The 12,696-nt window shown below is 35.3% G+C and overlaps 1 protein-coding gene across 7 annotated transcripts in view; it reads left to right on the top strand.

The window, feature by feature from the left end:
* Nucleotides 1–12,696, top strand: part of TBC1D32 (TBC1 domain family member 32) — a 211,104-nt gene that overhangs the window by 14,776 nt on the left and 183,632 nt on the right. For 6 of the 7 annotated variants that reach the window (XR_013381762.1, XR_013381757.1, XM_077901391.1 and 3 more), the window contains exons 4-5: nucleotides 5,298–5,478; nucleotides 11,247–11,315. Coding sequence is in view for 4 of the 7 variants with exons in the window: in XM_077901391.1 (XP_077757517.1) it covers nucleotides 5,298–5,478; nucleotides 11,247–11,315 (250 nt within the window). In the remaining 3 variants the exon portion in view is untranslated. Of the gene's footprint in view, nucleotides 1–5,297; nucleotides 5,479–10,832; nucleotides 10,902–11,246; nucleotides 11,316–12,696 lie in introns of those variants that run through there. The other variant, XM_077901406.1, reaches the window with a different exon arrangement.

The following is a 12,696-nucleotide window of genomic DNA, read 5'->3' as shown; positions in this document are numbered from 1 at the left end:
CTTCTGTTTGATTTGATGTTTTAAAAACTGCCTTTTAACTAAAGAGGTCATGAGGCTCAAAGTTGGCCAGGTGAATGGAAACCCTTAAATGGAAGCCAAGTGGATATCATAGACATTAGGGAGGTACTTGGGTTCTTGAACAGTGGGACAGCATGACAGAAAATACCTAACTGTCACTCAAAGTATAATTTAATACAGACAGTAACTGAGAAGAAAGAAATTTGAAAGCTTCCTTTTCACATTTAAGCTCAGCTACTTGGATATTCCATGTTTTAATGTTTCAATCCTTGGCATAATTGATAATTTGAAGGTCTGTTTTTTTTTTTTTTCTTTACCTGTAGCATGAAATGTGACACAACAGAAGACTTGAGGGCTATAAGGGGCAGGATTGGGGGGAGTAATTTTCGAGTTTCTCTTGAATTCATACTTATTCTTGGGGGTACTTGGGTAGCTCACTTGCTTAGGCGTCTGCCTTTGGCTCAGGTCTCAATTCTGGGATCCTGGGATTGAGTCCCACATTGGGCTCTCTGCTCAGTGGGGAGCCTGCTCCTCCCTCTCCCTATGCCTGCCACTCTGCCTACTTGTGCTCCCTCTGTCAAATAAATAAATAAAATCTTAAAAAAAATTCATGCTTATTCTTGTAGCTCCGTTCTTTAGCTTCCAATTCTTAGAGTAACTAGTGTATTAAGTAACATTAAAAATTGCTATCTGAAGCTAAGTGGCAATAACTTTTTTTACTCTAATAAAAATTTTACAGAATTTTTATTCATAGTAAAGTCTTTTAAATTTGGATCCCACAAATTTAATTTTGGTAATGATTTGGGTATATGACATTTCCTTCATTCTATTCTCCGGACTTGAATATATGTGATGTGTCTAGGGACCTTTGGCATTGTGTTTTTCCATGCTGGGTCATCATGATTGCCTTTTACTGCAGTTCGAAGGCAGGTATTAAAGCTTGGAATATGGCTCATCTTTCCAGTATTACAAAAATTGGATTATGTACTTGAACTTATGTTACCTATTGTATTTCAAAACATTAAGTCTGATTTATTTTTATTTTATTTTTTTAAAAAAGATTTTTATTTATTTATTTGAGAGAGAATGAGAGAGGAAGAGATCATGAGCAGGGGGGAAGGGTAGAGGGAGAAGCAAACTTCCTGCTGAGCAGGCAGGTCGATGCAGAACTTGATTCCAGGACCTTGGGATTATAACCTAAGCTGAAGGCAGATGCCCAATGGACTGAGCCACCCACGTGCCCAAATCTGATTTATTTTTAAGTACTTAAACTCTTTATGATTGGACAGGATCACTTTCCTTTTGTGACAAGTTACTGTATTATTTAAATAAATATGTTACTGAACAATGCAATAGTGTACACCTATTAATAAATTAATAAAGTTCAAACCACTAAGATATATTAAGTAAAAGCCATGCAGATTAGGATTTCTTATTTATTGATTTTAAGGAAAAAAGCTAACATCATATTCATCTTTGGATAATTACAAATAATCTATTTCTGGCAGTACTCTTAAATTTATTCTAAAAGGAGTATTAAAATATTTTATTAATCAGAAAATGAAAGCATTTTCATGCTAAGAGCAAAGTTTTCTATGGGACTGTTAGGATTTTTTTTTTAATCTCTGGGTAAGCCATTTAATTTTCTTGTGTTTTAGTTCATCCACATGTAAAAATTAAAGCAATAATAATTACCTCACAAAGCTGTTAAATGTCTTGAGTGTTTGTCTTCTGCTTTGTGAGTTGTAGATGAAAGATTGTAAGTTGTGCAGTTTTTTTTTCTTTTGTGTGTGTGTGATGCTTTAGAAATTAGTATTGATGATTAGGCATTAGTACCTCTATTAACAGTATTTTAATCATAATTAGAAATTATTTTCTTAAACATTTTAATTTTTAAAAAGATTTTATTAACTTATTTGAGAGAGAGAGAGAAAGAGAGAGAGAGAGAGACACAACATGAGCAGGGTGAGGGGCACGCTGACTTCCACCGCGCAGAGAGCTAGACGTGGGGCTCTATCCCAGGATCCTGAGATCATGATTCCAGCCTAAATCAAGAATCAGATGCTCAACCTACTGGGCCACCACGTCTCCCCTTTTTGATATTTCTTAAAATAGAGGTTTACTGGTGGAAGAATTCATTTGTAGGGTTTGTCATCTATTCCTCATATATGTAACTACTCACCATGTAGATTTTCATTATTAATTGATGTGGCTTTTATTCACTACCTCTTAGAACTTTTTCTTATTTTCACTTGGAATATTGAGTAAATCTTAATGGTCTTCATGCATTTGTTTTGTTTTCTTCCAAACTGCAGTAGCTATTTTGAGGTCTAGTTCATTTGACTCTTGATATTGGGGGTTTGGCTTTTTTGTTTTTCAAATTTTAAAAATTATTATTGGGGCACCCCCTGCTCAATGGAGCATGCAAATCTTGATTTTGGGTTTGTGAGTTTGGGCCCCTCATTGGGTGGAGAAATTACTCCTTTAAAAAAGATAAAAGTAAAAATTATTATTCTTATCTCTTTCTGTGGACAGTTTGCTGATACTTTTTGTGGAAGAATTCATGTTGGTGTTTTCAAAAAGGTCAGGAGGAAACATGTCTAAAATGGAATGTACAGATTTTCTGTGAATTTTAATTACCCTTAATCTAACCCTATATACATCATTGAGATTTTACCTTTATATTCATTATTTAATTACCGTATTGTCAATTTTTTTCCTGAGATCTTTTTTAAAGATTATTTATTTATATATTCATGAAAGACACATAGAGAGGCAGAGACATAGGCAGAGAGAGAAACGGGCTCCCTGTGAGGATGGGGGACTTGATCCCCAGACCCAGGATCACGCCCTGAGCTGAAGGCAGATAGATGCTCAACTGCTGAGCCACCCAGGCATCCTGACCATATGGTCAATTTTAAGAGGAAAGGACTTTATGTTGTTTACATGGCTATACGTAACTGCAAAGGAATCTGGGGGTTATAGTTTAGGCCTGTCCAGCTATAATCCAATTACTGTCGAAGAAGAGAACAGGTTTTGATGGTTAGCTCTTGATTGCTACCAGGGCATTGTTATGCTTCCCTGTTTCTTGCTACTGTGAATGTGTAGAGGAGAAAGCTAGAGTCCTCCGTCTCAGTTATCCTGTCTCCTTCGCCATTTAGTCTGATGAGTGACCTAGGGTTCCTTCTTGCTCTTTATATCCTCTTACCTTAAACTTGGATCCTCCCTGGACTTTTTCTCACTTCTATAGAAGTTCTCTTCTGTATGTGTTTTCCTCCTGTATTGATTCTAACTATTACCATCTTCTTGTAATATTTAGTGTTTTCTCACAATTTCTGGTGCTTTAAAAATACATACATAAATTATGTATTAAACTTGCTTCTAGATATATATTGCACAAATTATATATTGCTAAATCATTAAATATATGAGAATATATTTTAAGTCATATAGAATTATATATATTTAATAATATATAATGTATAACATATAATTTAAAATATATTTTAAAATGCCTTTAAACTTTAAAATCTCAGTCTCCTATTTCTACCTAAATCCTCAAGCATGGTTTTGTTGTTTTTATGATAGTAACTTACCTATCCTTCCTTTTATTTATGGAGTTAAAATGACCCATTTACCAAAATATAAAGAAAGGGAATTTTCTGTGCTTATTTTCCTGATGTATTTTTATTACAACATGATAATAAATATATGTATTATGCTTTATATTTACAAAGAACTTTCAGATACCTACTCTTGCTGTGGCTATGTGAAATAGGTTAGCTAGATTATATATTTTTTTTATCTCATTTTATAATTGAGGAAAATTAAACTTATTTATGGTGACAAAGCTGGTAGGTAGTCAGGATTTTTTTTTTTTTTTAATTTATGAGAGACACAGTAAGAGAGAGAGAGGCAGAGACACAGGCAGAGGCAGAAGCAGGCTCCATGCAGGGAGCCTGATGTGGGACTCAATCCTGGGACTCCAGGATCACACCCTGGGCTGAAGGCGGCACTAAACTGCTGAGCCACCTGGGCTGCCCAGTAGTCAGGATTTTAATACAACTTTTCTGATTCCAAATTTAATACTTTATTCTATTATGTTTATTTAAATATAGACATTTCAATGGTCCAGGTCACCTAGTCCTTATTTGTAAAACAAAAGAGTACATTAGATTTTTTTTTTTATAGTTTCATTTAGCTCTAAAATTCTATTTCTAAGGTTAATATGGATGCTTGAGAGTTTGCACTTAATAAGTGGAGAACTTTATAAGTTCTTTTTGAGACTTTTATTTATTACTTTTATTTATTATTTTTTAAGATTTTATTTATTTTAGACAGAGCGAGTATGCTCACATACACACACATAGGTGAATTGGAGAGGAGTGAAGGGAAAGAGAGAGAATCTTAAGCAGGCTCGAAGGGTTTGATCTCAGGACCTGGAGATTATGACCTGAGCCAAAATCAAGAGTTGGATGTGTAACCAACTGAGTCACCCAGGCACCTCTCTTTCTAAGATTTAGATCCATGGAAGTAAAAGGGATTTAGAAGCTGTCTGGTTCAAATTCTTACCAATTTCAAGAATCCCTTCTTAACATCTCTGACAATGGGTTCTTTAGCGTCTCTTGTAAAGGGCCCACTGATAGCTTAACTCTTATTTAGGTCTTAGTGGTGGCTATAGGTGCCTATAGAGATCAAATATAGGCAGAGGAGAAATGAAGGAAAGGAACCGAGGAAGGGAGGAGAATAGAGAAGGAAGTAGAAATAAAGCAAGGACTAAAGGACTTGCCAGACAGACTATTCTGGTTAAATATGATATTAGCAGTTGGCTGTTGCTGAGTACTGGTGTCCATGCCGTTGGAACATCTTGCTTTATACTGTGTTAATTTTACTACTTTGGTTCATGTAATCAGATGAAGAAGCCTGGGAAATCACACACATTTTAGAATCCTAATTAATATTTATTCCTGTTGTGTGAATTCCATTGTGCCATTGTTTTTTAAGAAAACCTGACATAGGAACAGCTGGGTGGCTCAGTGGTTGAGCACTTGCCTTCCTGAGCAGGGAGCTTGCCTCTCCCTCTGCTTATGTCTCTGCCTTTCTCTCTGTGTCTCTCATGAAAAATTAAAAAGAAAGCCCAAAACTGACATATTTTTTTCTCTTTGGAATTGTGCTCTTAAAGGAACTTTACAGAAAAAAAATAAGGTAGTTCAATTTAGCTGAGTGTTTTAATTTGTGCTAATATTCTTATTCTTACCAAGACTGCTTTGAATTTAAAGATACAAAGAAATGATGCATTCCCTGAAGAATATCATGATGGTAGTGGTGGAATCTATGATTAACAAGTTTGAAGAAGATGAGATACGAAATCAAGAGAGGCAAAAAAAAATTCAGAAGGAGAAAAGCAACAACAGTTACTGCACAGATAATTGCTCTGATAGTGATTCATCATTCAATCAGGTGTGTTGTTTCATTTTAATTTATGTCTTGAAATGGCATTTAATAATCAGTAACTTCAATACATTCTTTGTTAGCCAGATTTTTTCTGCTTTCCAGTTTTAAGATTCAGAAGAAAAATAATAAAATTACCTAATCTTAAAAATTGAGTACATGAAATAATATCTAGAATCATATGTTTAGTGATTACATTATATCTGAGACCAATCTTAATGAGGTATGAAAATAAACTAATTGATTTTTTTAATAATGCTTGAAACATCTGCTTAAGCTTTAAACAAAGCATCTTATTCCTGATTGATTTTTATTAATCAAAGTTTATATTACAGATGAAATATGGAAATAAAACATTTTCCTTATCTTCTAAGATGAAAGTCACTGTGAATTGTTAGTTTTAAAACATTAAGCTTCTTTGTAATATCAAAGATTTGAGGTTTTACATTTTTTCTTTCCAGGTTATTAGAATCCTTGTCATTTGGCTAGAGCAGAGCTAGCAGAAAGGCCACTGGTTTGATTAGTCCCAGTAGAAGACAAAAGAGACTAGTTAGACTAGAGCCTTAAATGCATGTACCATCAACTTCCCCACAGAAACTTCCAGGCCAAGTGGAGTCTCTCTGACCTTTGTGTGAATCCTACCTGATATTTCTAATGAAACATTTCATCTAATTAATGCTTACGTGAGGACATAGCTGTAACAGATGCCAAATACCAAAAAGGGATTTGGGGAGTTTGGGTGAAATGTGAAAAAGTCACACATACTGATCATAGTTGAGACTGCACTTTTGAAGGAAATATGTTTGGAAGTTGTTAAAGCAGAACTTAAAATTTGCTTTGCTCAGGAGAGATTGTGCTAAGTTTAGAATTTTACAAGTCAGGTTTATTTTCTACCCTTGATCTTAGCCAAAAGGCTGAGAGCGATTGAGGTTTATTTTTTGATGTGATGGGGAGGAAATGGGAAAGACTGAGTTTCTTTCACCTTGTGGACCTTAATATTTCCTGTTGGATATACTCTTTAGAAGAAGCTGGGTTACAGAGATTTTAGTTTAGTTTTATTCAGTAGGTTTATGGAACTGCTTCAGATCAAAGAAGGCCTGGAAAAACATACTGTAGGACTCTGGGTACTTACAGGATTATACTTTATTTATTTGATGAACCATCCATTTACATTGAAATTGAACAATAAGAGGAAAAAAATGGAGCATTGTTCCTTGTTTTAAAAAGTCCAAGTATTCAGACCGAAAACATTTTAGATTTTCACTCAATTCTATTTCTTGGTATTTCTCCTTGGAATGTGCTCAGAAATTATTTGCTTAACTTATCCTTTAACATAAGTAAATATGTTTTAAAAACTTCCTTTAGAAGTATCTACCTATATTGATATCACCAGCAGATTTGTCTTGTGTTACTTTACAAATAAAGTTGGCAGATACTACTCCCCTCAGGAATTTTCAATCTAAGAAATATCTAGAACAGTTGAAAAATCGTAACAAATATGTATTACACGGAAAACACTATCTACTTTTTCCAATTAAAGAAGTTATTAGTTGGTTGCTATGGAAATTTATGTCAGTCCACTGATGCACAGTAACACACAAAAAGACCTTAAAAAAAATAGGTAGCCTTTGGGGAAGGCATTAGGTTCATTCTGATGTCTACTGTAACAAAAAATTTTCATTGCTTGAATAACATTTTTAAAGATAGTATATACTATGTTTAAGAAGATACTGAATATAATTAATAATTAAATGATAAATAATTAAAGGGTAGTAGATTAATGAGGCTACTCCAATCAGATACCTATTAAAAACTATGCTTTTTTAAAAAAATTAATTTATTTATTTTAGAGAGAAAGAGCACATGAACACAAGTGGGAGGGGCAGATGGAGAGGGAGCCCAGCCGACTGCGGCTCAGTGTCACAACCCTGAGATCATAAACTGAGCCTAACCCAAGATTTGGACACCCCCAGGCTATGCTTTTCTAATATGCATTTTAATCTGGGAGAACAGGCAAATATGAATTTGAGGAATTTCAACTCTTTGGTTGTCTATTTACCTAACATATATGTACTGGGTATATACTATGTGTAATAGTTTATGATAAGCACTGCCAAAGTGAAAAGATTAATCAGGTATACATTCTTCAAGGAGCTTACTTGAGATTGTGAAGATGTTATGTACATAAATAACAGAGTTGTAAGGTAGAAATAATGCATCCTGGGAAATCTAAAGAAGAGTCTTTATAACTAAGAATATCAAAGAGCTATAGAGGAAAGTATTTCAAACAAGGAATAAAGCAGCGAGGAATGTGGCCTATTGGGTAACCTGAATAGTTTGTTTATGTGAAGGGTTAGAACAAAGAGTTGGTGGGGAGTAAATTGGAAGGGTAGGTTAAGGCCAAATTATGGGGCAGAGATTAGACCTTAGTTATTGTTCCTAGCTATAAAATTTTAGTGCCTGGTACATTAATTACATAATAGGTATCTGAAAGACAGTATGATGCCAAATAAATATATGAGAAATAAATTAATGCATTTAAAAGCTAAATTGGATTGTTTTGCAAGAAAAGAGCAATCATTTTAGGTTTCTGAACAGAAAAAGTGTGTTGAGGAGTTTTAACTGATAATTGTGTACAGAGGGCAGGAGCACGTGAGAAAGCAGTCGTAGGGAGAGAACTTAGAAGGCTATTTTAATAGTTGAAGTAAGAAGAAAGCCTGAACAAGGAGGCTTTGTAGGAATAAAAAGAGACTAATGTGAGAATTATTACAGAGGTATGACATTAAACTTGAGTATTGAAGTGTTTTGGGGTGAGTAGAGCAGAGTGGAATAGGGTCAGAAGTCTAGCAGTGGTTTCAAGCTGAGGTGGTAGGAAGACCATGGTGTCATAAGCCATGCTTGGGATTAGGGAGGAAGGTTAGGCGTGGAGAAGAATATGGGGAGGTCCTTTTTTTTTTTTTTTTTTTTAAAGATTTTGAATATCAGATACCAGTAAGGTATTCCAGTGGTGTAACAAGTGGTTTCAAATGCAGGATTCACTTGGTAGAAAGGTTAGGACCACCAAAATAGGTGAGACCTTAGGAAATACATTTTCAGAGGGCCAGGAGAGACTAAAGGATGGATCAGAAAAGAAGGTACCAAACCACAGTGCACTGGGTAGGAACTTAAGACGGGGATGAATTTCAAGGTGGAAGTGATGGTTAACTAGCTGTAATGAAGGATAGAGAGAAGTCAGTCCTGAAGACTAAGAAAAGATCTTTGAATTTGATTAAGAGTTTACCAGGATAATATTGGAGGGGAGGGAAGAGGAGGTAAGTTGAAGGATCATCATGTTGATTAGCCTTAATCATTTTTGTGAAATAAAAGGTAAAACCATTTTTAGAGAGTAAGAGTTGCTTGCCTAGAGTATTGCACACGAGATTAGAAAACAAAGGCTTTTGTCACAGTGAATGTTTAAGTAAATGAATGTTGTTAAAAGTTATGTAATACTTTTTTTTTTTTTTTGCGGGGGCAGATCATTTTAATCATCTCATGGTACTTAGAAATCCAAATGTGTTCAATGCAAAACAACCTAAACAGCAACAGTACATATAAAACTCACATTAAGGATAGCAATTTACTGGGGTACCTGGGTGGCTCAGTCAGTTAAGCATCCGATTCTTTTTTTTTTTTTTTTTTTTAGCATTCAATTTTTTTTTTTTTTTAGCATCCGATTCTTTTTTTTTTTAAATAAATTTTTTTTTAATTTTTTTAAATTTATTTATGATAGTCACAGAGAGAGAAAGAGAGAGAGGCAGAGACATAGGCAGAGGGAGACGCAGGCTCCATGCACCGGGAGCCTGATGTGGGATTCGATCCCGGGTCTCCAGGATCGCGCCCTGGGCCAAAGGCAGGCGCCAAACCGCTGCGCCACCCGGGGATCCCTAAATAAATTTATTTTTTATTGGTGTTCAATTTGCCAACATATAGAATAACACCCAGTGCTCATCCCTTCAAGTTTTTTTGACGGGTGCTTTGACATCATATTAGTTGCTTCACCAAATATGAACTTGCTGTAGTTGAGAATGTTCAAACAATGTCTGGCTCCCCATTTATCAGAGTTGTTATAGAGTATGCCTCAGTATTGGAAAAGAGGCTGGATTAGAATGGAATCTATAGAAATCAATGAATTACATCTTTAAATTGCTTGATTTTGAGTAGCTAGTTGGTAGGTAGAGTCAGTTATTTTATATTTTCTCATAAAAAATTTCCTGAGAAACAGGAAATTTACTTCAAACTTAAAGATTTTATAACAACAAAGCAAAAGGCTTTGTAATTTTCCCCATTTAATTCTTACCCATTTAATCCTTCCCAGTGACACTGGGAGGTAGATGTGAAAACTGAGGATGAGGTTAAAGACTCCAGGGCCACATAACTAGTTAAGATTGACTCGGGGATTGAAACTTTATCTATCCAATTAAGATTCATGTCCTTGACATTATGCTTATTTTTTAGTAAGTTGGATGGCAAGACATTTTAGACCTAGATAAGATCTGGTAAATGTCATGATAGCAGCAGAAGGATCAGAAGAAATCAAGTTTATAAGAGAGGCAAAAGGGCCAGGCTGAAGGGGGGAGAAAAAGCTTGTCTAGCAATGGTGCCTTGGTTTAAGGTTTCAGCAGTGAAGTATGGGGTAGTTGGAGTTAAAATATGTGGAACTTGAGGATTCTCATATGTGACTTACTGATGTTGGGTATAGGACATAAGGGAAAGTAAAAACCAAGATTGACTCCTATTTTTGATCTAAGTAAACAATCTGGATGTGGAGTAGTGTCATTTAGAAGGATGAGGAAGTTTGAGGGAGGAGCAGGTTTGGAATAAAATCAAGAATTCTGTCTTGGACATATTAAGTTTGAGATGCCTACTAGACATCCAAATGGAAATGTTGAAAGGATAATTATATATAACTTTGGAGATGAAGTGGCTGATGGAGATTTGAGTCATCATGATGTACTTAAAGAACTAGATGAGAACACCTCAGGAAAGAGTATAGGTAATAAAGATGTGGATGGGAATCTTAGTTCTGATAGCTGGGTGACTTGGAGCAGTTATTTAACCTCAGTTTTCATATTTCCATATTTCAGCCCTTGTGAATAAAGATCATATAGGGGTTGTTACATAAAAGGAATAAATGACAGCTATTATTTTAATGGAAGTTTTATTTTTAGATGATTATTTTAGATATTAGTCATATTTAAATTGCCTTTAGCAAGAAAAAGACCCTTTCCTTTTCCAAAGTAGCTTATGGTGTGCTATAAACTTTTTTCTAGATGGAAGCTTTCATCTCGAGAGTTTTTCACCAAAAAGGAGGCATGGAGAAAGACTAAGGAAAAGTACAGAAAAGAAAAAGGGACACAAATGTTCAAGCAGCATCATAGCCATGCCTAACTAGGGTACCATTAGTGCTTTCTTGTTTTATCTTACTGTTTCAGCTCACATTTCTGGGTATAAAACATCTTGGCTTTACATCTTTTGAATCTTACAGTGTACTACACATTGCAGTTGCTCAGCAAATAATAATCATTTTCATATACATGAAGTATGCTGTTCTCCTGAGACATTCAGCTCCCATATAAATGCCTTGGGAAACAAATTCTAAGTTTTCTGCCAAATCAGAATAGATTGCTCCCTTTTCTTGCTCCGAATGCATTTTGCGCTTGGAATTATATTAAAAAATAATTTATAGCAGTACTTCTAAAAAAGTCTTCTAAATGAATGTTCTGTCAATTGTGTTACAGAGTTACAAATTTTGTCAAGGAAAATTACAATTGATTTTAGACCAGTTGGATCCCGGGCAACCTAAAGAGGTAAGTTTAGAGGATAGCTGTCAAGTTCAGTCACGTGCATATATTTATAATATATTAGGTTCTCATCAGTAGCAGCTGACTGTTTCTCTTGAAGATCGGCCTTTATTATCGTGGTGCTCCTAGACTGGCATCCCTGCTAGACTTTCCAGTCTTGAAAGGTCACAGAGTAAGGGAGGCTGTCAGAGCATTCTGTCAGAGCATTCTCCTGGTTTGTAGGAGAAAATTTTTATGTCTAGTTTCAGTTTTGAAGGGATAAAGTTTTTTTTTTAATTTTTATTTATTTATTTTTTTAAAAATTTTTATTTATTTATGATAGTCACACAGAGAGAGAAAGAGAGGCAGAGACATAGACAGAGGGAGAAGCAGGCTCCATGCACCGGGAGCCCGACGTGGGATTCGATCCCGGGTCTCTAGGATCGCGCCCTGGGCCAAAGGCAGGCGCCAGACCGCTGCGCCACCCAGGGATCCCTTTTTTTTTTTTTTTAAGATTTTATTTATTTATTCATGAAAGACAAGAGAGAGAGACAGAGACCTAGGCAGAGGGAGAAGCAGGGTCCCAGCAGGAGACTGATGCAGGACTCGATCCCAGGACCCCGGGATCACGACCTGAGCCAAAGGCAGACGCTCAACCACTGAGCCACCCAGGTGCCTCTGAAGGGATAAAGTTATAAACAGTTGTCCCCCATACTGTTCTTTCACTGTTGCTTTAGTGATTTCCTTGAAGAAATACGATCTTCATTTAATGTTCTTTCTGCTTCTGGAAAATGTGAGCAACTTCGACATGTGTGTTTGTTTATTAGAAAAAGATTTTAAAGAAGCACTTCTATTGAATCATGCCCGTTTATATTTTAAGATTATGTAAATTACTGATTATCAAGTTCTTATTTCATTAAGTGAGTCTGAAATAGAAAATAGGATTTTAAGTACCTAAGACTTTGTGCCTATTTTGCCAATTAGTTTCAGTTTTTGAAATGATTTTTGACTTTTCATTTTAAACTAAATGAATAGTTATGATTCACTCCCACAGGTTTGTTTTTATCAAAGAATAACTTTTAGCATTTCACATTCTGATTTATTTTCTAGGTTCTTAGTAAATATTTCAAAAGATATTAGAAATGGGACTTGACTTTTATATGATGACAATCTTACTGTCTTCAGTTTAGGTGGATGACTTGGAAATCTATACTTGCTCAGAAACCTACATTCTTTTTTTTTTTTTTTGTTAAGATTTTATTTATTTATTCATTTATTCATGAGAGACAGAGAGAGAGGCAGAGACAAAAGCAGAGGGAGAAGCAGGCTCCATGCAGGGAGCCTGATGTGGGACTCGATCCTGGGACTCCAGGATCATGCTCTGGGCCAAAGGCAGGTGCTCAAGCAC

Source organism: Canis aureus, chromosome 1, assembly GCF_053574225.1.
Source record: "Canis aureus isolate CA01 chromosome 1, VMU_Caureus_v.1.0, whole genome shotgun sequence".
NCBI lineage: Eukaryota > Metazoa > Chordata > Mammalia > Carnivora > Canidae > Canis > Canis aureus.
Note: the sequence above shows the minus strand (reverse complement) of the source record. Positions and strands in the feature narration are given on the sequence as shown.